General features: G+C 43.8%; 1 protein-coding gene across 4 annotated transcripts in view; it reads left to right on the forward strand.

The window, feature by feature from the left end:
* Positions 1-27,936, forward strand: part of ANKRD17 (ankyrin repeat domain 17) — a 70,688-nt gene that overhangs the window by 13,346 nt on the left and 29,406 nt on the right. For all 4 annotated transcript variants that reach the window (XM_082281811.1, XM_082281812.1, XM_082281813.1 and 1 more), the window contains exons 2-7: positions 22,195-22,348; positions 22,938-23,094; positions 24,395-24,542; positions 24,823-24,970; positions 26,074-26,307; positions 27,143-27,237. In XM_082281811.1, the coding sequence (XP_082137937.1) occupies positions 22,195-22,348; positions 22,938-23,094; positions 24,395-24,542; positions 24,823-24,970; positions 26,074-26,307; positions 27,143-27,237 (936 nt within the window). The remainder of the gene's footprint in view (positions 1-22,194; positions 22,349-22,937; positions 23,095-24,394; positions 24,543-24,822; positions 24,971-26,073; positions 26,308-27,142; positions 27,238-27,936) is intronic.

The following is a 27,936-nucleotide window of genomic DNA, read 5'->3' on the forward strand; positions in this document are numbered from 1 at the left end:
TGAATAAAGTGTTAGTAGCTGCATGGAACAGGGATTAAACAACCCAACCTTGACACTCTGCTCTGTGGATCTGAAAACACACAAAAAAGTGTGTTTATATGCTTTGGGACAGTTGGTGACCAGTACTGCTTGATCAGCTGTAAATAGATAACAATGTGCTTTTGTGATATAAGAGTGGGAATTGTCTGATCAATTGTTCAATGCTCACATTTCTGGGTGCCAGAATCTGTCTCGGATCAATGGTTGAAATGCTTGTGCTTCATGGTGACGTGATGCCAGTTCAAAATTCATGGTGGCTTGCATGGTACTGGAAGGTGGGAATGAAAGATCCTCCTAAAAACTGTCTGCAAGCTCTTGAGTGTGTACAGCTCTGCTCTGCATGAACAACTGTGTTCTTTTGGAGGTTTTTATCCTCCCTTTGGTCATTTCCACATAGTTACCAGTGCTGTGTGGGGAACACAGTGCAGAGGAAACCAGCCTTGATTTGTACCCATTCCTAGCTTTGCTTTTCCCACAACACTCTCAGAATTCCCCTTGGCTTAACATGCTTCATGTGGCTTGAAACAGGACTTTGTTCCCCATTTTTAAGACTGCTGTGCATCAAGCTGCACTTCAGGTGTTCTCTCTCCCACCTTCTGCGTGGAGAACAGAAGGGTTTTGTGTGTTTCAGGCTCACAGAGTGTAAGGGACATGATGGGTGATCAGGAGAAAAGGCTGATGGTAATAAATGAGGGCACTGAGTGGATCGTGCCCTTCAGCATTACGCTAAATAAAGATGGTTAGCTTTCAAGTAGCTAACTTGAAAACTGAGAGATGTTTCGAAGAGATAATGTGTCTTTTCTAATCAAACGGTTCAAGTAATTCCTGGAGCTGGACTTGAAAGCGAGGAAGAAATGGGTTTGTGTTTACCTGTGCAAAATTAAAGATGTATTTCCTGACCTGTGTGTAAAAACCAAAATCACACAGTAGAAATACAGAAGAAATTAATCACAAGGGTCTAAATCTTGTTTTGGTTTTCCCCTAGAAAGTTCTTTTTTATTTCTTTCTTTATTTGTCAGGAACAGAATGGAAGCATGCGTTAAAGCCTTTACTTTACACCACCGTGAGATCTTCAGTAAAACATAAGGAGTTAGGGGTGGGCTTTTTGGAATTTGGTATTCCATACTGTAAATATTTTTGAGGTACAAAAAAAAGTGTGATATCTCATTTGGCAAACAAATGCTTCTTTCTAAGCCAGCACCAGAGAACTGCAGATTAAGGTGGGCCAGGGGAGAGGAGGAGGGGTTGGGTATTGAGGTTCTGAGTGTGAAATTTGGAATGTTTTGTTTGTTGCCCCCAAACACATGTTGAGGGTGACTTGCTTTCTGTGCCAGGACGGTTCTCCACTTGCCCTCAGGGCTCACATGTAGAACCCGAGTCCTCGCCTTGCTCATGGTATAAGGGAAGCTCTGAATTACTCTTTGGCTTAGGGTTTTGTAAATGAAGTGATGCTGTTGCAGGCAGGACTCTGTAGTTTCCCAAGCGGAACAGGAAATGGTTCAGCTCTGAAGGTAACTGTGTTCCTTCTTCTCCTGAAAATCTTGGGCTTGTTTTGTAGAGCTGGAGGAGATGATGCTGTTCAGTTTGCCATGTGTGGAGCAGACAGCTGCTTTTGTTCCTGTGTAATGCTGTCTTTCCATTTGAAAATGTTTTCAGTGGTGTCATGTGAAGTATCTCTAGCTCAGTGCTAAGTTGTGTGTTTTAAGCTTTTTTTTCCGTTTTTTTGGTGTGATATAAGGTATCTGTTAATTCTTTCTGAGGCTCAGAAGACTGAATAACTTGTCTTTTGAGACATGAGTGTTATGTGGGAGGTGGTGGCTGGTTTTTCTTTTTTCTTTTTTTATATATACACAAAGAAATCCTTCAAGCTGTCAGGGACAGCTTTGTACTGGGCTACTGTTTGTGCATTATTGCTGGATTTCATGTACATGGGAACAGTTGCAAGGGGCTGCTGGGGATGGTGGAAATGCCATCCTAAAAGCATGACTCCAGAGGAACCATGGAATATTGTTCTGTGGTTCTTCCTTGAATTAATTCTTGTAAAACAGTGTAAAATCTGGGGTGTTCCCTAAAGTGGAAAAATAGTATGGGCAGCCTGGGCAGGTGTTGAGTTTGTGTAAAATGTAATAGGTGAGTAGGACATAATTCCCATTTGTGGAGGTTAAATAACATTTTTAAATGGAAGAATGTAGCTATGCCGAAAATTTATACCAATCAACTGGAATTTCTCTTTGTGATGTTACTTGCCAGTCTGGCCAGCTTTCTAAGTCCAGGTAAGACTATTCTTGCTCTTAAGTGCGTGTTTTTAACCACTAGAGTATTTTTTGGGAAAAGATAGGATTGATTAAAGTAAGTGATTACTCTGAGTGTTTCTTCAAGTAAAAATGTGGGTTTAATTCCTTTGGCCATTGGACTCCTTTGTGCTCTGCTAAAACGACATCATGAGAGAGGAGATTTTTGTGGGGTTGACAAGGTTTATTATGCTGCATGTTTTGAACTGGAAAATGAGTTATTTTGAGAGCTGCAGATATGATTGCTCGGTGATTTTGACCTGCTGCGTGCAGAATTGGTATCCTTGTTACCTAGGGTTATGGAATATGTAAGATATCATCTTTTGGTCCATTTGATGTTTTGGGTTAAGCAGAGAAGTGTGTTGGTAAGAAGTGAATACTCACCTAGGTGGTTAGATAATGATGTTTCTCAAAGCTACGTTGTGGAGACCTTGCTGCATGAGGTCAGTACCTTTTTCTATTGGTGTCATATAGCCTGTTTCTGGAATTCGTGCCACCCTGGAGCTGGGTGGAGGAGGAAGGGATGAGGGCAGTTGGAAACACGGCAGCTGATGGAGCAACACTTGAAAGAGGTTCAGGAGGTTTTGGTGTAATGGGAAGACAGGTCATGGCACAGAAACAAATGTGGCATGGCACGGATCTGCCTAATCTGAGGGCTGGGGTTTCTGCGAGTTCACGGCAGGGAAGGAGGTGAAATGATCTATGGGACACGTAAAAATGAGCTGGTTCTGCTCGGGTTTTTTACGTTTTTTATTCTGTTTTTCCAGCCGTGAGATACTGGCGGAGGGGCGCAGGATGGGCGTTGGGGAGCGGCGCGGCGCGGTGCGCAGCCCCCCCCGCACGCGGGTGGTAGGCGCCGGGCGCGCACGGGGTGGAACGGTCCATTTCCTGTTCCCGTGCCGGCGGCGGGGGGGGCCCGGCCGTGAGGGAGGGGGCGGCGGGGCATGGCGGCGGCGCGGTGAGGCGGGGCGCGGGCGGCCGCGATGGAGGCGTACGTGCTGGAGGACATCCTGGAGGTACGGCCGGGGCACAAACAAAGGGGGCCGGGGGATCGCGGGGGGCCTTGGGGCCGCCCCCCGGCCCCGGCCGTTGGGGCTGCGACGCTCGGTGGGGCCCGGGCGAACGGGGCCGGGCACCGGCGTTCCCCCCGCGCCGGGAGGGGTCCGGAACACGCACCCCCGGCGGTGACATTGCGGTCACATTATCGGAGATTTCAGCCACTGCCTGCCATAACTAACTCTCTTTTACTCTTTATTTGTGCCAGTGTTTCCGTTTCGTAGAATCGTGGAATCACAGAATGGCTTGGGTTGGAAGGGACCCTGAAGATCATCTTATTCCAGCCCTGTGCCATGGGCAGGGACACCTTCCACTGTCCCAGGTTGCTGCAAGCCCCATCCAGCCTGGCCTTGGACACTTCCAGGGATCCAGGGGCAGCCACAGCTTCTCTGGGCAACCTGTGCCAGGGCCTCCCCACCCTCACAGGGAAGGATTTCTTCCTAATATCTAAACGTACTCTCAATCAATTTGAATCCATTCCCACTCATCCTGTCACTACACACTCTTGTAAGTAGTCTCTCCTCGTTTTTCCTGCAAGTTCCCTTCAGTTGCTGGAAGGCCGCAAATGGGTCACCCTGAAGCCTTTTTTTTCCCCCGAACTGAACAATCCCAATCCTCTCAGCCTTTCTTCATAGCAAAGAGGCTCCATCCCTCTGATCACCTTGGTGGCCTCCTCTGGACTTGCTCCAACAGCTCCATGTCTTTCATGTACTGGGGACTCCAGAGCTGGAGGCAAGACTCGAGGCGGGGTCTCAGCAGAGCAGAGAGGCACCTTTTTTTTGCAGTATGTAATTTCTCTTACTGCATTTCCAATTGTCTAAATGTAGCCTGTTCTTGTTTCCTCTACAGTAGATCTCCCTCTGCAGCAGTAATTTCTTACGAAATAAATTACATCCCTTCCTGTGAGGGTAAGCTGGAAGTGCCCTTTCGGCCAAATGGAGAGGCCAGCCTAGAAATCATAGAGTGAAACGGGTCTCTATTACAGCTTATATTTGCTATAGTAGTTCAAGGAAATGTTCCCTGGCACAGGTTGCCCAGAGAAGCTGTGGCCGTCCCTGGATCCCTGAAACTGTCCGAGGCCAGGTTGGATGGGGTTTGCAGCAACCTGGGCTAGTGGAAGGTGTCCCTGCCCATCGCAGGGGAGTGGAACAAGATGAGCTTCCAAACCATTCTATGATTCTATGAAATACCTTTTCTTGTTCCTGTGGTTTTTCAGGTTTTGCAAGCAAAAACATGATTTCGCTGCCAGATGACTTATCAAAATATTTGCATGCATTCTTTATTGTAACAAGAAGCTGCATCCTTATTAGCTGCTGTCAGAATTCCGACAAAATAGTGTTTCCACTGATGCTTGTTCTGTAGGCTTTTTCCCACAGCAGCCACATGTAGGTTGCCCTAAAATTTTTGATCGATAGGAATCCTTGGTATTAACTTCTTTGTGGACTTCAGAACTGTTTAACATAATTACATCCAGAATATTAATTCAGCTGTTCACTTTGTGCTGAATAAACTGGCACAGATGTATGAGCAAGACATTCTCACCAGTATCTGTGTGTGTGGCTGAGTTTGTGTGGGGAGGTAGGAAGAGCAATAGTGAACTGGGCTTTGTGCCATCAAACAAATATTTCAGTACTTCACTTGCATCATTGCATACTGAAAGCTTTTTCTTTTTTTTTGTTCTTTATTTTAACCACAGTTGCCATATGCAGCTGCATAATATGTCAAATTAATAAGGTATGTGGTGCTTATCAATAGTCCAGTCTGGAAGGGCAGTTGGGAAGTTAATTTTATCAGTATAACAGAATTCTGGAGTTGTTGCATGAACTGAGCAATTACATCTTGCTTCTCGCTGGGATGTGGTGGGGTTTTTTTGATAATTTTGTCCCACATTCACTTCCTGTTCTCAACACCAGCCGGATCCAGGTAAAAGACATCCTCAGGAATCAGGCATGGCTTGTCTGGCTTTAGATATTTGTGAACTATGGCTGAGTCAGTTCATAAATGTCTCAGGTACTCTGGTAGCAGTGCAATCTGTTCATCATTTCTTAGCACATCACCAGAAGCCATGTAATTCTCTTGCGTTCCAGGACGTGTCCAGAAGTACAGTTTATAGTTCCCTCCAAACTTGTTTCTGTTGTAACTTTGGGCAGTCTGTTTACAGTGTGTGTGTTATTTTCCCATTTCAGGGCTCTTTTTCTCCCATGGAGCAGTTTCTGATGCTCATTCAAAGACAGCAGTGTGAAGATGGAGAGAACTGTTCTTGCTTGGGCAAGGATCTGTCATCTCTGTTGTTTTGAACTTACTTGGTACTGCTTAGTATTTAACCTTGCCTCTTCATAAAATCTTCAAGAATTTTTTCCCTCTAAGTTGGTTATAATTTAAAGCAAGAAAAAAAGGTGTTTTCTGTAGTGTGCTAGTTATGTTGAGTTACTGAAGAGACCGAGGCTCAGACGGTGTTAGAGGCTCTTACTGCAAGGGGTGCTTCTGGGGCCAAAATCACTTCTGAATGATAAAACAAAAATAAGTCTTCAGCAAATTTAATGCAGCTGGAGGCAGACATGGCTATCAGCCCAGAGGATTTCACTCAGCATCTTGGCTGCCCTGTGCTTAGGCCACCTTCAAAGAAGGTGCACTTGGTGGAGAACTGTAGCTGGCTTTGCTACTTTCAGCTGAAGATGAGCATTGTCTTGGCTCTGTCACTTGAATCTGGCATTGAAAGCTTTGTGTGGGAATACAGGTGAATAAAATTTCGGCACTGTGGCGTTAACCTGCAGTTAGCTTCTGTTCATTTGGTTCTTTTGCTCCTGTATCTTGACCGTACTCATTTGTTGATGTGTGACTTCACTGACGCAAGGCTTTTTTTGTTGGTTTAAGCTTCCAGGTTTTGGCTTGTGTGTGCCAGTGAAGGAGTTATTATGTTACAGGAGACCTTAGTATGGTGTTCAAAGTAGGTGTAAACCTGTAGTTGTGTTTCTGATGCTTGAGTTAGTCAAGATAATCACTCTGTCGGGTCAGAGAATAGGAGGTAGGTTCTGTCCTGACAGATGAGGATGTAGTCTGTGTTGTGCGCTGAACTCGTAGCTCAGAAATCCACTTAGGAAGCTTATCACAGTGGAGGGGTAAATTTATATTCCCTGTGTTGATTTGAGGTTTTTCAAGAGCAGCAGCCGCGTGCTCTGACCTTCAGGTTCTTTGAAAGCTCGTTTGTGCTTGGCTTTAGGGAGACAGACTGGAGTCTAGCGCAGGCCCACGTGTGGCGCTTGCTTTATGTCCTTAGCAAGTGCTTTTACGTCCTTCGGCTTTGTAGCTTAAAGTGGATATATTCCACCTACCTTGAAATGAAACTCAAAATCACTGTGAGAAAAACTTGGTTTGTTACTGTGATTGTGGGAGTATTTCCTGACTGCAGAAGGGATTTTTTAATTTGATTTTGTACTGGAGTAATGAGGATAATTTGATAATGTCCAAGATCCTACCTTGGTTGCTTTATAGCTGCCAGTGGTGTAGCTAAGAGGTGAGGTAATATGAAAGGATTGGGTGTTATGCCTTAAATTGTCTAGCTGAGCCACAGTGAGGGCAGGAGAGCATAGTTAAGGTGGTGACCACAAGACTTCCACAGAGCAGACACTGCCCTGTTTGAGCACACAGGTGCTTCATGAAACACTGGTGGAAGGGAGAGCAAACATTGAATAGTGGAGTTGTATCTACAGTGCATGTTCAGAGATCAGGGAGGCCTCTGCAATGCAATTTTTCTTTTCTTTAACAGGCCAAGTCTTTTAATATTTATAAACATTGTAGTCTCTTGGTCTGAAGATTAAAATCAGCATTATATTGCAGTGTTTGGGCATTAGTAGCTTTCCCACATTCCAGCTCTCAAACAGACTAATCCTTTCCCTGTTTTCTTTCTTACAGTTTCTCTTAGTAATCTTGTCTGGTTTACTTTTTACCTGTTTTCCTGGTTTTAAAAAGAGTTTGCCCATGTGAAGTTGGTGTTGGCTACTAATGTGCTCCAGTATTTCCTGGTGATTTCAGTCACAGAATATCCTGAGTTGGAAGGGACCCACAGGGTCCCGTTGAAGTCTCACTCCCCACTGAAGTCCAGCTCAAAACCCGTCTGAGTTGTTGCAGTTGTTCGTAGGTTTCAGGACAGCCTCTCGCTGCATTATTTTCAAGTAAGTTGGAGCCCTGCTGTAGTATCCCTTTTGTTGAGGCCGCATTACTAAGTCTAGGCCACATCTAGTCCCAGCCCCAGGAGATGAATATTGGAAGCTGATGTTCCTGCGTCCAAGGTTATAGTATGAGGAGGAGACGCAGCAATGCCCCCACAAACAACGCAGCACTGAGACACCTACACGGGACCAGGAGAAAACTTCCTTGCAGTGAAGTTTTGGTGGTTCCCAAGGGCTCCTTCATTGTCTAGTGCTTTCAAATGAACCATGGGAAGGTGATTCCACTTCCCTTGGAACTGCTCTCTGCCTCCTACTGCCTCCTCTGCCTATGTTTCCTGTGACATGAGGCAAAGAGCTTGGAACAAGCATGTGTTGAATCTTCCTAGGAAAGCAAATCCTATCTTGGATTTCTGTTACTTTCCTCCTTCCAGGTGTTTCGGTAAAACTGTTGTGTGGAGTAGGGAGCTGGTTCTGGGTTCCTTTGTGTGACAAACGGGACGGAAAATCTGGTAGATGGAATTTCTCTGAGTCTTAAGCTGTTTCTTCTTGACTTGCAGGAAGAGGTTACAGACTTAATGGTATAATTCGAAACCATTCGTGTTATTTATGCTTTATTGCTTTATCTTTTTCAGTAACAGTAATATGAAAATGCAATTATTGTGTGAGAAACCTCTTAAGTAACTAACTTCATACTGGGTAACTGTGTTTAAAAGGTCAGTATCATTCAGCAGTTGGGTCTGCCAGTGAGGGTCTTACTAACTGGGAAGTCTTAGCCAAGGACTTGACTAGCAGGTGGGATCACTTCATCAGCAAAGGTCTCTTTGGACCCAGGCTCTTCATCTTTTAAACTCTTGGCTCAAATTGAGTACTTAATCAAAACCAGTGAGGGAATTTCAGACAGGTGGATTTATTTAGATTTTTTTTTCCTACCCCTTCATACATCCTGTCTTCAAATGTTCATAGAAATGTGTAAAGAGGTTGTTTCCATGGCCAAGGTGCTTGTTATTTTTTTCTGCATGGGCTTGAAATCTCTTCAGATCTTTGCCTTGCTGGAATTTGCTGGCTCTGTTGACTGATAGGAAGTCACATGCTCTAAAGCTGAAACCCACACTCCAAACAACCTGTTGCACTGCCTTGGCATCAGAATCCCGCAAGAAGGAAATCCGGGGAACTGGCTGGTATAAATAGTGGTTCTCTGTCACTTCATGACCATATAAATATGGAATAAGTAAGATTAAATATCTTCATGGAACAGATGTGATCAGAAGCACTAAGGGGAGAGTAGAAATGAAAATTGTGGTGGTGATTGGAAGGAAATTGGCACATGATGTTTATATCTAACATGGGAAGCAAACACTGAAAAGGAAGGACTCCACTTAAACTTGCTGTCTTTGCCCTTAAACAGTGATTTATTTTTTTGAAATAGAACCTCTTTTTGATAAGATGGGGAAAAATAGATATATTTGGATTTAGTCATACTTGTGCCTTGCTTTAACTACCTTCACAAGTCTGTTCACTTACCATATGTTAAAATCTGTTCAAATCCTTTCAATATGCTGCAGCTTTCAGTTGGGTGTGCCAAATAGAGCAAAAAAAATTGTAACTCATTTATTAGGTATGCCTAACAGTAGTTTGTATTGAAGGAGGAATTCAGGGACTGTCAAGCTTGTCAGAATTTTAACCAAATGAGTTGAAATTATTAGAAATAATTCCTTCTGTGCTCGGTTCCCTAGGCAGTAACAATAGGAATTCTAATCAGATACTGAATCCAACTGTCTCCTGCTTTAACTTTATCCTTTTCACTTCTCATCGTAAGAGAAGATTGGTGAACTAGGCCATACTGGTTCCTTCAGTGAAAAAAATACTTCCCTTGTAAATGCCAAAAAAGGAGAGGAAATCTGCGTTACTATTCGGCTGGTTCATTTCACTCCTTTGTTGGGCTCCGTTTTTGTGTGCGTAAGTGTGGTTGGTGGTTTGGGACAGTGGCACAACTGTTTCTTCATTTAACTTTATACAACAGGATTAAATACCAATGAATTAAATAATGGAATAACTCAAAGTTATTTCAAAGCTCTGGACCTAACTAGTCATATCCTCCCAAACTATTTTTGGTTAACATTATTAAATGTCTCTACATAATACTTGGACTTGGTTATACTTCACGATGACAGATAGCAGCAATTTTTAATATCAATAATTATTTCAGCAAGATAATTACATGAAGAAATGTAGATGTCCTCTAAGAAGCTTTCCGATCCTGATAGGTTAAATTGGATGTGGGCTGCAGAACTTCTGGAGGCAGGATAAAAGCAAGTTCTGATAAAAGTCATCTGCACAGGAAGAAAAAAGGGATTTCTGTAGTTTGCCGTAAATTGACTCTTACGTAGGGTTGGATTTTTTGGGATGAACCCTTTTCCCTGATACTCACTTAAAACGCTTTCCTTAAGTAGCCATTCTTGAGTGTCCAGGTTCTGCTGTGATGGTGAATTTCAGGCAGTAGCAGCTTTGCTTGTGTCTTTGCTGTTTCCTGGCTTGGGAAGTAAAGGTGAGGGAAATGGTAGCTAAACCTTAATATACTAAAAGGTTTGACAATTTCACCTAGACTTTGGGGAGGCTGGAGTCAAAATACATGTCTGCAACGTCTTTTTTGCTTATTAGAGAAATGTTTCCAAACTCTGTCCTTCCAGTAGCAATAATTTCTGCCATGTTGTATTATATTTCTTGTTTCTGATGTGCATTAGCGTCGACATCTTCTGTCCATCACTCACTCAGTGTAGCATGGCTTGAGTAAAGGAGCTACCTCGTGATGTCAAGAAAGATGAGTTGTGGGGCAAAGAAAGCACACTTCTTTGGCTTTTTCAGGCCTTGGAACTGTGTTTTGCCTTAAGACCGTGCAGAGAGGGATGGAATCCTCTCTTAGGGTGTCCTTTCAGTGAACTCGTGCTCCTAATTGCTTTGATGATGGGAAGGGAAAGCTCTGACTAAGCCAAGCTACACGTGGCATTGCTTGATGAAAAAATTTGTTCTTGCATTCCTCTTTCTTTTTCTTTTTTTTTTTTTTTTTACACGTATCTGCTCACCAGTAGATGCTGTATTGCTGTGAAGAAGCCCATGCACACGTCAGTGTTTCATTCATGCCAAAGGGAATTCTGAGCTGGACTGGAACAGAGTAGCTGTTTGTGTGTTCATCCTGTCCCTCCTCCACATGTCCTCCTTCCCTTCTGCTGCCTCATCCTTCAGTGCAGAGCACTTACTTGCTGTTGTGAAGAGCAGCCGACCAAAACCACTCGCAGAAGGCAAAGATTGCCTGCCAAATTTGTGTAAGAAAACATGTGGGCAGCTTAAAACTATTTCTGTTTGAAACCCAACTGGTGCTGTGCAGTTTAGGCCACTTGCTCACTGCATTTTATGCTCAGTGGCTGCAGTGAATGATTGAATAAATTTGTGTGTCCTACGGGTGACTGTGGACCTGCTGCCTGAAATGCACATGGCAGAGTGTGTGCAAGAGTGATCAGAAGTCAGAATCTAAGAGGATTTCCTTTTCACAGGAACAAGGAGGAAGAAATATGCTGCTTAGGTGTGCTTTCAGTATTTTTATTTGAAGGCTTTTAATCCCCAGCCTTGTCTTGTTGGAGAGGAACACAAGAGAGGTCTTGTGGGTTATACATAGTGGGCAAAACAGGCAGACTGGAGTGGGAGGAGAAGAGCTTTTCTTCCTTGCAGTGCTGGGAGAGATGGATGTCTGCCACTGAGATGTCTTTTCGTCCTAAGTCGATCTTCCTTTCTCTGAGCACAGGCCAGGAGACAGTCTGCTGCTGTGGAGGGGACAGACAGGGCTCAGGAGTGTGTTGTGTGACAGCATTTTTTGCCACAGTTCGTTTCCCGCGCTTCATCAGCCCACTGTGCTCCTACTGCAGAATGCCATTTTGTTGCCCTGGGGTTGGTACATCATCCTTGCAGTGCCTAAAAAAAAGTGTGTGTGTCTTTGCTTCGTGCTTGATGTTAGCCTGATGTTGTACAGGGGTTGTTAAAGCTTTGAGACACCACAGTGTTGGGTGACAGCCTCAGCTGTTGTAAAGAAAGCTCTCCAGGTGGTTTTTGGGCATGAGAAAATGTTCAAAGTGCTACTACAGAAGTAAAATTTGCTTGTCCCTGAAGCAGGGAAATTGTTTTTTCTTAGTTTTGCTGGTAACTGGACAGCTTTGTGGTTGGGAAGGGGAATTCTCCAAAGCATCAGGTCTGTGTGCACCCCAGATCCAATTTGAATAGTAAATTGGTGTGATGCAGAGTCTTTTAAGTGTGTGTTGGATTCAGAAAGGTTGATCATGCTTTCACAGAACCGTGGTGGTGTGGGCTCTTTTTCCCCACAACAGGAGGGCCTGGTATTCTTCATTGCTGCAGGGCTGAGGACAGCTGGTCCTGTCCGGTGGGTGCTGGTGGTGGGTTTCTGTAAATGCTGTCAGGAGGGCCTCCTCCTAGGAGAAAACAGAGCTATTACCTTGGAAGGTTTGGGGAGGGCAGGGAGTTTCTTAGAGATGGGAAGACACAGTGTTTGAGTCCAGAAGAGAGGGCATTAGGAATCAGAATAACTTCGTCATGTGAGATACTGAATTCTTTATTTCTGCTCCTGTTGTTTCTTTTGTCCTGTGGTCTGACCAATTTGTATATCTAAGTATCTGCACATGGGGACAAAAATACGTGGACAAACATGGATTACTTACTTGCCTTCTGATATTGTTGAAGCGAAATACTGTTGACTTGATAGCTTATCTGCATATCAAATTTCCATGGAATGGAGGTCTGTCTTCTGTTTGGAAGCTTTGTGGTGTAACAGCGTGTGAGCTGCCCTCTGTTTTGAGGATGAGTTTGACTTTATGATCAGAATTGGGAAACAGACAGAAATAAGTCATCTGACAACAGTTAGGAACCAGGAGTAAGCTCCTTATGGGAATTGTACCACTGCTGTAGTCACTTGGAGAAGCAGGAGGAATGCAGCCAAGCTGACTAGGCTGGTTGCTGAACGTTTGTGCTGGCTGAGAAATGCTTTCTGGCACATTCAGTGTAAAAATTTAGAGCATTTCTTGTTGAAAACTGGAAAAGTCTGTGGTTTGTCTCTCTTTAACCTTAAAAATGGAGCATGCTCTGTCAGGGAAAACACACCATGCAGAGGTTTCATTTTGGGAAATTTATTTTGGGTGGATATAGATGATTCTGATTGAGGGGTGGGAGGGTGGTCTTGCCTGTGACTGACATGATGAGCTATAAATGCCTGTCCTCTTTTCCTCTGGATCTGCATGGTTGCTAAGTTCAGCAGCTTGCTTGGCATGGACTCTAGACGAGCTGCTTTGATCCGAGGGCTGGCTGCACTGCAAGAAATAATCATGTGCTCAGATAGGAGAGAGCTGCTCCTGCATGGACACACTTCAGCTCTGCTGTTAGGAAATCTTGGTGAAGGCAAGGCTCCACAGCTCAGTCTGCCCAGAGCTTTATTGCTGCTGGCTTTGTCCACTTACAAGTTCAGATGTCGTGTTTCCATTGTTCAGCTGTGCTGAGCTACAGTCCTTAGAAAAACAACTTGTTTCAGCTGGAAATGGATGGGTGTGCGCAGTTCTGAGCTGAAACTTGGACACAGTGCGTGAGGCCGGGAAAATGGAATAGGGGAAAATATTCCGGAAAAAGTATTTGTGAGAAGTTGGTCCACCTTTAGTTGTGCAAAGCTACTCTAAACTTCCTTCTCAAAGGATTAGTGAAGGGTCTTGGTCTGTTGCAGCAAAGTCTGAGTGACAGAAATGACTGCTTATTGAGCTGTGAGAAGAAAGCTCAAGGTACTTCTCCTTGAAGACTCTGCACGCAACAAACGTGTAGAAAAGCCCCCTGAAGTTAATCACTGATAAAGATAATTTATTATCTTTGGGATTTCAACCTTGGCTCTTGTAGAGATAGCACTGAAACTATGCATTTGTGTTTTTAACAGCTTAGGGGGTTGGGGTTTCTTTTAGGTCTTCACCTTTTCCTTAGGTGTCATTTTAAAGGAAGATGCTTCAAGGATCTAAGTCAGTCAGTGTGGATCTGTCAGTGTAGCAAGGTGTGCTTCATTGCATGCTTAGAAGTGTCTTGTGTTGAGAATTAGTCAAATCTATCCTTGGACAGTCAAGACAAAAGGTGAGTCCGGTGGAAAAGGAACGTGACCAACTGTTAGAGAAGGATTTTCTCTTTCTTGGGAGCTCACCTTCCTTAAACAAGGCTTAAGAGAATAATTAGTCCCTTGAAAGTAGGGCAGTGAGGAACAGGATGTAACAGTGCACAGCAGGACTCCTCAGTCATTTCTCAGCGGTGCACACACTGTCTGGAGATGCTGGTGGTGCTGCGAATGAAGTGTGTTTCAGGTGGATGGCTAAAATCTTCTGTTAAGATCATGGTCACGCTTAATGTGCTTCCCAGATTTTACTTATTGAACTGACCAAGTTGAAATGCAAGTTGAAATATAGCAACTACCGCAGAACTACGTTGTTCGTACTACTTGTGTGCTTTGCATTCCTTCTCACTACTGAATCCATCGAAGCTGTCCATGTCATGTTTAAGGATCTGTCTGAGTCTGTGGTGATGGTCCTTGGGATATGCTTATCCAAGGAGGTTTAGAGTCCTTGAGCTGTCCTTCAGGAAAACTCTAAAATGCCATTTCTGTAGCTCTTGTTACCGAGCCCGTGGCACAGTCTGGGAGGTCAGAGGGAACGTAACCCCTTTAAGCTTTTCATGGCTGTGGTGAGGCAGCTCTGGTTTGAGTGGCCCTGTAAGTAATTTGTTAAGTAGCTTATGTGATGCTTACCTCAGGTACTTGAGGGGAAGTCTTAGGGGGCTGCAGTTGTTCAGGCGGGACATTTGGGGATTTTGGTGACATGGGAAGAGGGTGATTCTGGGAAACCGAGTGGCACCATCTCCTTCTTCATGGTTATGTGCTCCCTTTACTTTGTGTCTGCTAAATAGACATAACAGTGGGGAAGACTTGACAGGTGACTTGCTGAGGATGGCAAAAACTGCATAGGCTCAAGCTGTCCCTTTAGTATCCCTCAGTTGTCAGGGGTATTTTGCAGGGGTTGGTTTCCATTTTGGTTCTGCAACAGCATGGGAGGAACTTTTATTACAGGTGTTGCTGTTTGTCTGTGGCTCTGATGTGGACCACCCCATCTCCGGTGATATATATGAGTTACTCATACACTGTCAAAGCTTTGCTTCTGTCTTCAGTTCTTTCCAAGCCTACTCCAGAAGAAGGGGTTTCTATCAGAAGTTCACGTTGAGGGAGGGTTGGGAGGAGAGTGAAGGTGCAAATTTGTGTTAAGGGATTGAAAATGTGGCAGTTTTATATCGTTGATGTAACAGTGTTGTCTGAAGCTCAGCTTTCAGAGGCATGAGTATGTGTTTCAATGTATTTTTTATTGTGATGTTTACATCTTGTTATTCATGTTTGAGACTAAAAAGTGCATTTTTCCCCCCACATAAATGTGAAATTGGGGCAGGGAACTTAAAATGATAGTGAGACGAGGTGTTGTTATTTTTACACTGGCATGAAATTTTTCTCGCGTGAACAGTTGCAGCTGAAGACCAGTTAATGCATGAATTTGCTTCATGTGGAGGTATGCCAAGTGCTTGGAATAAGGGTTTGAAATGGAAAAAGAGTATTATTCCTTGTAGTTTCACAACCTTCTTATAGCTACAGCTTTCAGCACGCCTGCCTGTCTGTTTTTATTGCTGTATATGCTGCTGGGAATGCAGCGTGCGGAGGAGAGGAGGGAATTTTCCTGTGAATACCTCAGCACCTGTCTCGTCATCAGAAGCACACTGCAGTCCTAATGCAGGTGTCCCTGCAGCAGAGACTTGGCGGGTGCCAGTCGTGGGGACCGTGTTATGCCATTTCACCAGCATGTTACTCCTCTCGCCTCCGTCCTCCTCTCCCCCTTACAATTTTTGTAGGAGCAGCAAGAGAAATGGAGTGTACAGTTAAAGGAATAAAATGAAAGAAGATACTGTTAAGATGTTCCAGCTGACGGACTTCAGATTTGTGCTGAACGAGGCATTTTGGTTTGGGGAGGGTCAGTGTGTGTTGGGAAGACAAAGGATCTGATTGTGTATCCCAGATAAGTGGGAGCAATCCTCACTGTGCAGGGAAGAGGAGGTGCTGTCAGACGGTGTCTGTGGTGACAGTACTGCTGTAGTAGCAGGGTAGGGCAAGTGAGAATCACACAGCTTGTTCCTCTTAGAAAAAAGATTTGAGGAAAACGCACAAAATCTGCAAGGCTGAAATGGAGTGGGCACTTGATCGTCTGCTGCACTTGGTTTCCATGTCTGCTTTCCCTTGCAGTGACCAGGGAGCTGATCTTTAAAGAAAATGGTGTCTTGTGTACGGAGCCAGGAAACCATCACTTTCACTTCAGGCTATGTCATCCACATGGGGTGGTGGTGAGGGTTTGACCCACAGAAATGACAGGCACTGCTGGAGACTTGGCTTCAGTAAAGCCTTGGATGGAATTTTTTCTGTAGTGCATTATTAATGCTGTGAAGATCTGCATCTTAAAATGCCTTGAAACCTGTGTTACTAAGTGGTAGTTCCACCTGAAAACATGTAGGGGAAAAGGCAGAACCCTATACTTTGCCTCAATAGTTAGATTGCGAAAGTCAAAATCCATTCCCACTGTTGTGCTTGAAGATGTGTAAGTTAATTTCTCTGTCTTGGTGTTTCAAATCAGAGTATTTTTCCCAGTAAGCAGTCCTGAAACTGAGATGGGCTCATGTATTTTGAAAGCATCAGAAGTGATATTCTGAAGGCTAAAAGGTAGCAGGGCGAGGGAGAGCAGACATGAAGTTCTTGCTGTAGTATGGGGTATTACTCCTTGTGATTTGCAGAGGTTTGGGGTTGCCTATTTAAATGTTGTGTTTCGGACCCCAAAGTGAAAAAATGGTGCTTGAAATACTTGGCCCAGTTTGTAAATCATCATTGCTTTGTTTGGATTCAGTCTTGCCTCACGAATCCCGTGGTGTGCATCAAATGGTTAGATGTAAGGCATGAAAAAGACCTAGCAGTGTCTTGCAAAGTGAATTTAGCTAGTTATTAGTCAGAGCTGGACTTTGTTCTTGCACTGGGAATGGGGGTTTATTTCCTCTTGTGTGTTCCGCTTGCAAGGTAATAATATAAACCTTGCTATTTCTGTGTGAAACACACTTCAAGTGCATTCCTGAAGTGAACAGTGGAAAATAGGCTGTCAAGAAATGCTCAGTAATGTATGAAGTGTAGATACATAGATTGTTTTTTGGTGCTGTGTCTTGGAGGTGTGAGAGCTGAAATTGTTCTGGAGAGAAAGCCGAGATTGTCTTGGACAGGAGTTGCTGGAGCACCAGGCAAAGCAGTGTGGCTGTAGGTCAGGCATTAGGAGTTCCTTATGGAAATCAGGATTAAAATTGCTCACTGTAAGGGAATCATTTTTAGCTGAGTAAGGAAAGAATCTGGAACTCCTTGCTCTTTAAGCAGGGAAGTGGGGCTGAAGTTAGCATAGTAGGTTATTAACTGACCTGGTCACAGTTGTGGTTTTGGTCTGAAGATGGCTCTGCAACACCTAACAGAGATGATATTTCTTTCTAAATATAATGTTGTCTTTTAAAATGTTCTGCTGCTCTCCAAAAATTCTGGAGCTGGGAAAAATCAACTGTTACAGTGCTTGCTAATTGGCAGTAGGTGACTCACAAAGAACTGATCCAAAAGGAGTGTCTGGTAAGATTTATTTTAGGGGGTACGCTTTGCTACCTTGGCAATAGCCACTGGCTGTTCCTTGTCCTTAAGGTTCTTGGTCAAGGCTTTGCTCTGGTCCTCATAGGAACCGTTTGGCACCTTCTGGGTGTCAAACACCAAAGGCCCAAACGCCAAGTTAAAAATGTAGCAGATTCTAAATTGTGTTCAGTGCCCGCTATATGGTAAAAGTCATGGGACTCATCTGCGAAAAGCTGAGACACAGTTGTGTTGGATTTTAAGACTGGAAATTAGGGGCCAGCCCCAAAAATAAGAAAAAACCCTGCAGAGAAAATATTTTTTATGAAAGGTGTGATTTTTGTGTCTTTTAATACTTGTCTGAGCTAGTGTGGTTCATCCAAATCCAGTTTCAGATGCTGCTGTTTTATATTATGGTGCTTAAAAACACTGAAGCTTAAAAAATAAATCCTGTTATGTTAATGAGCCCGACTTGCTATTTCACTGCTGTGGAGAGCTGTTGTGTGCAGCCTGGCTGCCAGACACTTCACTGCAGTGCACTGCTTCCTTGGTACTGCTTAAAGAACTCTTCACTAATGCTTTGAACATGTCCTTGAGAGACAGAGATACCGTGCTGTCTGCTATCTTATTATAAATGGCTAAAATGCAGCTTGGCAGTTGCATTGCTTCCAGGGAGATGTTTGGCCAAAGGTGCCATTCCGGTTCTTTTGAGCAAGTGTTTGGGCTGGGTAACGACACTGAGTGCCCAAATGTACCATTTAGGCAACTTGCTGCTCTGCCTCCACATGGCACATTACAGACATGATTTTAGTTTTTATAGTTCAGACAATGTGCTTGCTCTGGCTAAATGCGGGAAACCGGGAGCACATCAACACTGGGTGCATGCAGGATGGCCTGAAGGAGAAGGAGCAGGGAATGGGATCAGCAAAACGGGCTCTTGAAATCAGGCAGGGAACCTGAGATGGGAAGGAGGAAATTATTTTTTACTGCCTTTTCTTAATGCTTCTGGGTTCTCCTTATAGGAAAGATGTCATTTAGGAAAACTGAATCAGTGATAACCACATGCTAGAGATGCTCTGTAAATTAGCAAAGCCATGCACTGATTAGAAGGATAAATAATGGGCTCGTGGCATTTGCGGTGAGGGTGGTGGGTGCTGGAAACCAAGTCTCTTCTGCCTTGTTCGTTGAGCAAGTTTTTAAGAGTTGTTTTTATTCTGATAGAGTTCAGCTGATTATAAAGCTCTCAGGTAATGGTACTGGTGACAGGTTCTTCTGCTGGGAATAAGGTTAGAGTTGCTGTCATTTTAAGCTTGTGATGTTAAAATGAGTATACAATGCCTAAATTGGTATTTAAGAGACTTGCCTAGCTTGATACCTTAGTTGATGGTGTGGTTCTAGAGGAGCTGCTTGGTGTTGGGTACTGAATTTCTTCCTCCTAAGTGGAGATGATATGAAGAGACAGTTGTCTTTAGGTGGGATCTATCTTCCCTTCTCCCTCCCTGGCCTGGAGTAAAATCAGGAAGATGCTAATCCGTGTTTAGCCTTAAAAGAAGTAAATTTGAAATCAGTAGATAACCCAAAGCTTTTCTTCAAGTCCTTAATGCATGAGTGTTGTTTCTCTGGGGTTTGTTTGTTTGTTTGGAGTTTTTTTATGTGTGTGTAGTTACTTGGTTTTTTGTTGTGTCTTCTTATTGTGAGGGAAACTCTCAGAGGAAGTTGATTGTTTGACCTTAGTTTACATCTGTGTGAGCTGATGTGGAGGATTATGTATGTGTGGACTTGGGTCCACAGTGAGATCTGTGCTGATGGGAGTTTTATGTGCAGGTGGCTTGATGGAGAGAGATGGATGAAGTCAGAGTTAACATCGAGAGATGGATGAAGTCAGAGTTAACATCAAGAGCTGTATTCTGTCTCTGTTTGATTCAGCATTATGTGGTGGCAAGAGCCACGCCAGCTGGGGCAACTCAGGTGTGCTTTGTCTTCCTGTCCTAACCTGGCATTTGTTCAAGTGCATGTTCAGTATTTGGTGTTTGGCAGTCAAAACAAAATTACTGACGTCTTACAGGGCTGTCTTCAGGGTGTACAGACATGAGCCCTGTTTGAGAGCAGCCAGAACTTGGGAATTTTGTTCTCCTGGCATCTTTTTGACAGTAGAAGCGTAAAATATACAAAAAATTGTTTTGAGCGAAGCAAACCTAGGCAAGGACAGAACATGAGATTGTCACTGCAGGATGAGAGAGTAGGAGAAATCTTGTAAAACGGCTTATGTTGGGGCCTGTCTGAACAATTGGTTCAGAAGGAATACTGATGGAGAATGCCAATAAAATACTCTGATATGTAAGGTGGAGCATTTGTATGCTATTCTACCCTTTTTTTTAGTTAAGGGAAATAAAATATATCTGAAGCCCTTTAAAGGAAATGTCTGTTTACTTAACCTGGTACATGGAAATGCTTTGTTTTTGTAGCTTCTGTGGAGAAGGCAGGATTTTCTGAGAAACAGAAGTAGAGTTTTCCCTTCTACCAAAATATGCTTTTATTCCCTGCTTTGATACACTGTGTCTTCATCACTATCCCTGTATGGTACTTGGTGTTGGCTAGAAAAACTGAAAAGATGAGACTGTACATCTAATGAAACTCTGAAGGTAAATAATAATTCTGAAACTGCAGAGGCGATGAGAAGTGCTGCAGGCTGAAGGTGGATCTCTTCTACCTTGCAATAGGAAAGATTTTTACTCTGTATTTAATATTAAAAAATAGTCTAAAGTGTTTTTCCAGTAAGTTAATTTCTTGATATTGTTCTGAATGTTTCCAGAGACAGCACATAATATAAACATTCCCAAAACTTTATTGTGAGGATGTTTTCTCCTGGTCCCTTGTGAGTGTCTCGGTGCTGTGTTGTTCGTGGGTGGATTTCTGCTTCTCCCTGTTCTCCTTGGGTTGTTTATTTAATCACACCATGCACATATTCTTAGCTGGAAGGAAGATGGGAGGATTTTTCCATTTGAAACTTAAACTGCATGCAAGACCTAATTTTGGGGAGAGGATATGTGTGGGGGAGAGTAGTTTTCCTATTTTGACTTTTTTCTTAGCAAATATTTCATAGTGTTAGGAGGAACCATGACCAGCTGTTCATCATTTCACTTGGAGGAGATTTTTTTCAGTTAATCTGAGCAGTTGGGATTTTGCATGAGTTGGGTGAGCCAAGAATCCTTGCGACGGCTTCGGAGTTTGCCTTTCCAGTGGTGTAATCTGTCGCTTGGCTCCTGAACAGCGCAGCGGTTCCTCTGTCTTGCCACAGCAGGCTGTCCTCTGGAAGAAGACAAATGGCAAGTCCTCAGATGAACCAAAACAGGCCTAAAATAGTGTTGTAGGTGCAGAGAGCGGTGATGGGCAAAGGGCCCTTGCAAGGCAGGAGTAAACTGTTCCTTAGGACTGGGAAGGAAACTAGGAGTTGTCTTCACCAGTTCGCCAAACTGGAGAGAGCAGCCTGTGTGAGTATCACTTGGAAAAAAACACTGCTGAGGAGTGACAGGCAGTGCTGCTGGACTGTCCTGCTCTTGGCATCAGAGCCCCTTTGATCTGAAGTTGGAAGTCCTTCCTTTCAGCTTGATGTTCCCAGATTTGAAGGAGGAGGAGGACAGAGAGGCCGCAAAAGAGCGGAGGGAGGCTTTAGAGATGCCCTTGAGATGTATGTTTGTGTATTGCCAAGAACTGACCAGAGGTTTTGTTTCTCAGTGGTGGCGTTGAAGGGACAAAGTGAAGAAATTTGGGAAGTAGTTCTCAGCCTGCCTTCCTTAGCAAACAAGGCATTTAGGCTGAAGCTGAATGTGTCCTTGAAGTGTTGAGCGGGAGACAGGCGGCAGAAGGCAAAAGTTGTGTGAGCTCTCCACTTGTGACAAGAGAATGGATGAGAGGCTGGAGGGACCTTCCAGGAGTCCTTAGATGACCTGCTTGCTCTTCTGGTTTATCTGCCCACATAGATGGATTCTTGGGGAATTTATCTGCAGGAATCTGAACTTGTGATGCTCATGGGACTGCTTTGAAACTTTGGAGACACAAATGAAACTTAAGAATAAAAAAATTTTCTGTCTTAATGAGGTGTGTTCCATGTGGAAGTAGATACAGACAGTGGCTGCTTTTATCCGGAGGTGACTGCGGTTTTTAATTGTTGTAGGGGTGGCTGGCACATACGGTTTCTCTGTTGGGCAGACTAGCATTTCAGTTGATTTTGATTTTGGATTGGGATTGGGGTTTGGGTTTTGAAACCGGGAATTTTGGAAGCTGTTGAGCTTTGTAGGGGGATGCTTGACTTGGTCTTTATAATTTGATAATTGTTTTGGTGACTAGTTCACAGGCTGTGGAGTGAGTTCATGGAAGTCTCTGAGAAGTGTCTTCTCTGAACTACCTGCCCCAGTTGTCCTCTAGCAGGCAGGATAACACAAATGGGTATTAGGGCTTTCCTCTCTAATATGCTCATCTCTTCCTTAATTTCTACATATTTAGCAGCAAAAGCAAATGGGGAGCATGGGAAAGTAGGGTCTACAGATGGACTTGGACAACTCAGCATCTGTTTTCTAAAAAAGGCAGATACACAGCTGCGTATTCTATAGATAAAGTTTAAAGTAAATGTTTTCTTGAGAAAGATTCTGTGACATGAAGTCGTTTTGTAGTGGAGTTGATACTGTGTGGAAAGTGTTGCTTGTCCTTTTGGTTGTTTTCTTTGGATGTTGGATTAGGAGACATCAGACCCAAAGTGAGATGCCTGGGGCCAACCAAGTACTTTAAAATACAATGTTTAAATAATAACTGCAGCTGTAGGTTTTTTGTGTTTTAAGTCTATTTTGGTCAGTTATATCCTTCTTAAACCAAATCTGTTATTTTTCAGGTGGAATCATTTATCTTGGATCAGGATGATCTCGAAAACCCTATGTTGGAAACAGCTTCTAAATTGCTGCTGTCAAGTACTGCTGATGGTGCTGACTTGAGAACAGTAGATCCTGAAACCCAGGCCAGATTAGAAGCTTTACTTGAAGCTGCGGGTAAGTCCTCATGTCCCCGTACGGGTTTAACCCCGAAGCCCTTACAAGAGTCCGTACTAGAATCACTTGCATAAGGCTAATCCATAGGAGCATGGTACAACTGCAAAATGTACAGCTGGGTGGACTTGGCAAGGGCGTCACGGGAGAGAGAAAAGCTTATTTTAGAGTATTTCAAGGTTTGGAAAATCAGAATTTCATGTGAAGGTGCTTCAAATCAGAGCTCTCCAATGTTGGTGTTCTGAAAGCCTGAGTCAAAATTGACGCCTGTCACTGGCTTGTGCCATTATGTCAAACCCTAAATTGCTAAATAGGCTTTATTTTGTAACAGTTGCTGTATGAAAAGCTTTAATAGTTGCTTGTATTAAGTAGTTTCACTAGCTGAAAACTGATTTCTTCTATGGGTTGGAGGGTTTCAGTCACATGCAGCTTTTAAATTAGTGTTGTAAAACAGTTAAACCCATCGTTTTGGAAGCTGTAGTTGACTGTGCTTGGAATGTTTGTGCCGACAGATCTCACAGGCTCAATTTCACCTTGTCTGTTCTCTCCTTTCCTGGCACGTGTCCCCGTTGGTTGTGAATTGGAATGGCAGGAATAGGGAAGCTGTCGACAGCGGATGGGAAAGCCTTTGCAGATCCCGAGGTGCTCCGCAGGCTGACCTCCTCGGTCAGCTGCGCGTTGGATGAAGCTGCCGCTGCGCTGACCCGGATGAGGGCGGAGAGCACAGCGAATGCAGGGCAGACGGACAAGTAAGGCAGCTTTTATCCTGGACTTTTTCAGCCCTTTGCTACTTTTAGAAGCAGTTTTTCTTGTTCTATCACTTACACTTAGGGGATGATGAAACTCTTACTCAGGTGGAATTGGTGCCAAGTTGTCACCTGTGCTTCTCCTGTTTAAATAATTGTGGACTGGCAGGTCTTGCAATAGAGAGTGAAGCAATTAATGCTGCTTAGAATTCCAGAATGACACTGCAAGTGGTTTATCGTGACCAACTATAGAAACATTTCTAAGCTCTTCAGTAGTATGGGCCTTAGAACTGTTGCGAATCCCAAAATGGGTCATTCAGTGATAAAATGAAACAAGATTTCAGATAAAAAAAAATATTTTAGGGAATTTCAGAGTGCCTTGTTAATTGAGGAAGGGAAACAGCCTTGAGGGGTTGGAGCTCCATCATGGTGGTCAGTGTCACACAGGACCCTGGAGAGAGCCTCGGCCCGGGGGTTGCTACTCTTGTACTGGACTTTGTGGCTTTATATGTGGGATTTTGTCTTACTGGGGTATTCAGGAAGGAAAGAAAAAGAAGGTTTCCTTCTAGGCTGTCATTAGGCTTCAGTGCAGCAGAAACAGTGTTAGTAGCACAATCAAGTGCTGCTGTGCTCGTTGGAAGTTTGTTCCTTCTATACAGAATAACTCCTGTTCCCTTGCTGTGGGAACAGGACACATGAAGAGCAGAATGATTTTGGGTTATGTCTGCTTCTGTTCTGTGTGCATCCCTTCTTTTCCCCAGCACCTCTTTCTTGGGAATGGTGGTGGTTGCCAGACTTCTTACAGGGACAGTGGATCTTGGAAATTTAAAAAAAAAGGTCAACGTGTAGTGAAGAGACATATTTGAGAACTGATTCTCCATGTGTTAAAATTGTGTCTGGTTACAAGATCCTGGTATTTTCAGCACAGGAGAGAGGGGAAATGGTTAAGTTTCTTACAGAAGGAGAGTGACGTGGGCGATTGGTTTTAGTTTAATTAACAGTTACGGTGCTGAACAAATAAAGTTTTCTTAAGACTGGCAGGTGATTTCAGTGTCCTCTGGCCCTGTGATATCCTGCATATGTTTCTCATGTAAACTTCTGTTAAAAATTAATAGCAGGAGTGGATATGGACACAATTTTCAGCCAAGTTAGCTGGGAAACCTCAAGTATAAAACTGGCACTTCTTTAATTAGCAGTTGGCACGTTTTTGGCTCGTGTTTCCTTTTTCGCTGACTGCGTCCTCATGGCACACTGGAGTTCAGACACAGTCCATTTCCACTTTCAATGCTTTCTCCCTTGTTAGCCGCAGCTTGGCCGAGGCTTGTTCCGAAGGAGATGTGAATGCTGTGCGGAAGTTGCTCATTGAAGGCCGGAGTGTGAATGAGCACACAGAAGAAGGGGAAAGCCTCCTTTGTTTGGCCTGCTCAGCAGGATATTATGAGCTTGCACAGGTTGGTTTCCTGGCTGTTTGTACTATGTGCATGTTGTACAAAAAGAAGTGTAAATCAATATATTACCATCTTGTGCAACTGGAAGGGGGTGTTAAAGTAGTGGGAAATGGCAGTTCACTGGCACATGAGTCTCACACATACACTGAATGTTGCTAATGCATTCTTGGTGCTTATTTTCTGCAAGGGTTGCTCACACAACACTGAAGGTGTGGGGGTTTGTAGTGCAGAGGCAGAGTTTGTGTTCGCTCCACTTTTGTTGTTGATCACTGTCTCTTGTTAGGTTCTCCTGGCAATGCATGCCAATGTGGAGGACCGAGGAATCAAAGGAGACATCACACCTCTAATGGCTGCTGCCAATGGCGGGCACGTCAAAATTGTCAAGCTGCTGCTAGCTCACGGTGCTGATGTGAACGCACAGTCATCCACAGGTAAAGAGCGTGTTGGGAGCAGCTGGAGAGCTGGGATTTGTGGTGTGCAGGGAACTTGGCGTGGAAGTTCGGGAGCAGTGGCTCTCAGCCCAGCAAGGCAGAATGCTTCCTTGTGGTTTTGCTGTTTAAATTCTCTTTTCTAAGTGAAACTCTGAGATATTGTTGGATGCAGATAAAATAGTATGGACATACAAAGGTGCATAAGATCATTTAGTAACTGGAAGGTGTTTGGGTACATAGGATTTGTTGTCCCATTTTAAGCACAGTTTGGTAAATTTGTGTGTACATGGAAAAGTTACTTGGTGGCAGGTCTAGGAAACCAAGGGGAAAACAGGAAACATGAGAAGAGGGTTCCCCCCTCCCCCCCTGCCTTTCCAAGGTAATTTGCTAGCCGTTTGTGTTGACGTGACCAGATTGGGAAATCTTCAAAGTTTTTGTAGCCTGGAAGTGGAGGGTTGGTGTGTAGTCAGAAGTAACAGATGAATGGAGAGCTGACCCTGAGTGAGGAGGAGAGGGGGATACCAGAAGCCGCCTTCTATATTTTTTTTAGTATTTTTTTCAGTGAAGTAGGTCTCTCAGTAGCAATACGGCCTTAACCTTTAACTTTTTTCATGGTGTCTTTCATAAAGGCAGATTCTTTGACTGTTGTGTGCAGATCCATGGTTTTTGTATTTTTTCATCTGAAGTTGTTTTCATCTCCTTGTAAAGACTATGAACATTTTGGAACCAGCCCCTGGAGGTGTTTAAGACTTGATTTAGAAGCAGCAGCTCATCCTGCTCCTGGTTTTGAGCTTTCATTCTTACAGCATCGTGCACTCCTGCTGATTAGCAGGGAAATGGATGGGGCTTTGTGACGGAAGCTGCGCTAGAAATGGGAAGAGAGGTGCATCAGTACAGGCACAAGGAGATCCTCGGTCTGTCAGCATTGAGCTGTTTGGTGCCATTACTTATTTCCCCCTCCCTGTAGTTCTTCATCTGTAGCCTGAAAAACCCTGTTCCATCAGGTATCCAGGTAAAAGGGATGGAATGGAGCATCAGGTGAAGTTCTGGGTGAAGAAGCACCATCACATTCTGTTTCCAACCCTTGTTCTCTCTGGCTTTAGGCAACACAGCCCTGACCTATGCCTGTGCCGGGGGCTATGTGGATGTTGTGAAGGTGCTGCTGGAGTCGGGCGCAAGCATTGAGGACCACAATGAGAACGGTCACACGCCGCTGATGGAAGCTGGGAGCGCTGGCCATGTGGAAGTGGCCAGGGTGCTGCTGGAGAACGGAGCGGGCATCAATACGCATTCCAATGAATTCAAGGAGAGCGCGCTGACGCTGGCTTGCTACAAAGGTACGGTAACAAGCGTGCGAGAGTGTCAGGGCCGAAGAGTCGCTTCGAACGTGGGTTCGTTCAGCCTTGCTGCCCACCACCAGGGGAATTTGAAAGCTGTGAATAGACAGCTGTGGTGCTCTTATCCTGGCTGTGTGTAAAATGATCGGTGTGCAGAGTCTTGAGTATCAAGATCTAAACCTTTGGTCTGAGTTATGATGTCTTAGAAGATGCTCTGTTAAACAAATCAAGAGACAAGGAACTAATGTGTTACATCACAGAATAAGTAAACTAAACATTTTGTACTACAACTGTATTATACTGGGTACCTCTGCTTAAGTACAGAAATTATTTCATTTTAAAGGACTTGGTACTTGCAAGTCATGGAAAATTTAAGACCTTGCCTTGTAGGTGTCAGTGCTCAGGGCAACAGGCCTTTGTTGCCTCCCTTTAGAGCATTAGGCAGCAAACTTGCAGCGCCCAAGAAAGGGATGAAGATGTTTAATTAAGAGGCGAAATATGTTCCTACAGCCCAGCAGCTGCTGTTATAGTCACTTAGGACATGTTTTATTAGGCCCTGCCATCTTGGAGTAGTTGATGTTGGTAGCTGAGGTACTTGTGTAGCACCTTTATAAAAAAAGTTGGTTGTACCCTTTGATTTTTATTTTTTATGACTACACTGCTAAGTTGCTGTGCACATAGATGGCAGAGATACAAACATACCTTTCCAGAGTGGATTTTTTATGTTGTAACATGGTCATCCATGGCCTTCATAATGTACTTTAGATCCTTTCTATAAGTGTTGAAATCCACTTTGTCAAGCAGTTTCTCTCTATTAACTATTTTCTCCACACAGGCCATCTGGAAATGGTGAGGTTTCTGCTGGAAGCTGGTGCAGACCAGGAGCACAAGACAGATGAGATGCACACTGCTCTCATGGAGGCATGCATGGTAAGAGCTGTATGGTTAGAGCAGTGGCATGTGTGGGCTCTCTTTTCTTCCTGAAGATGGAGAAAGTGATTCCTTTTCACCTCCTTCTGGTACAGAATCTAGCTGTGATGTTTCGGTTCTCTTGTCTAGTTGATGGGAAGTTAGCAATGGGAAAATACTTTATATAGGAATTCAGAAATTAGATAACTTCAAGTGGGAAGATTCTCAGTAGTTGTTGGAATGCTTTTAATATTTCTAATGTGCTAAACACGGGCAATGAATATGATCATAACCTGGCTTTTGGAGGCATTTAACAAACCTCGATTATGATAAAGGGATTTGTAAGCAGGCGGTTACGTGTGTAACATTTCAGTATAGTTCACACAACCACGTGCTCCTTGAAAACACAGGATCAGAAGCTGTTTGGGAAGCCACTAGGAAATTAAAAGGACAATTGTTAATTCTTACTAGTGAGAGTACTTGGATGTTGCTGCTTTGTCCATCTGAGGTGGCTGTGTTCATCTGAATATGGAACTTAATTGTTGAATTGAAAATTAATTTCTTGAATTTCCTTTTTATCCTTGTCTCCAAATAGATTCCTCATGTGTTGGGATTTTGGTGGCATTAACTTTGTGTAATGTCACACTGTGAACCCGTGGCTGTAGAGCAGGGCAGTAAATCCCTATTTAGTCTGCCCTTTGCTGAAAAAACTGTAATGGT

Source organism: Coloeus monedula (assembly GCF_965178545.1).
Source record: "Coloeus monedula genome assembly, chromosome: 5".
NCBI classification, from domain to species: domain Eukaryota; kingdom Metazoa; phylum Chordata; class Aves; order Passeriformes; family Corvidae; genus Coloeus; species Coloeus monedula.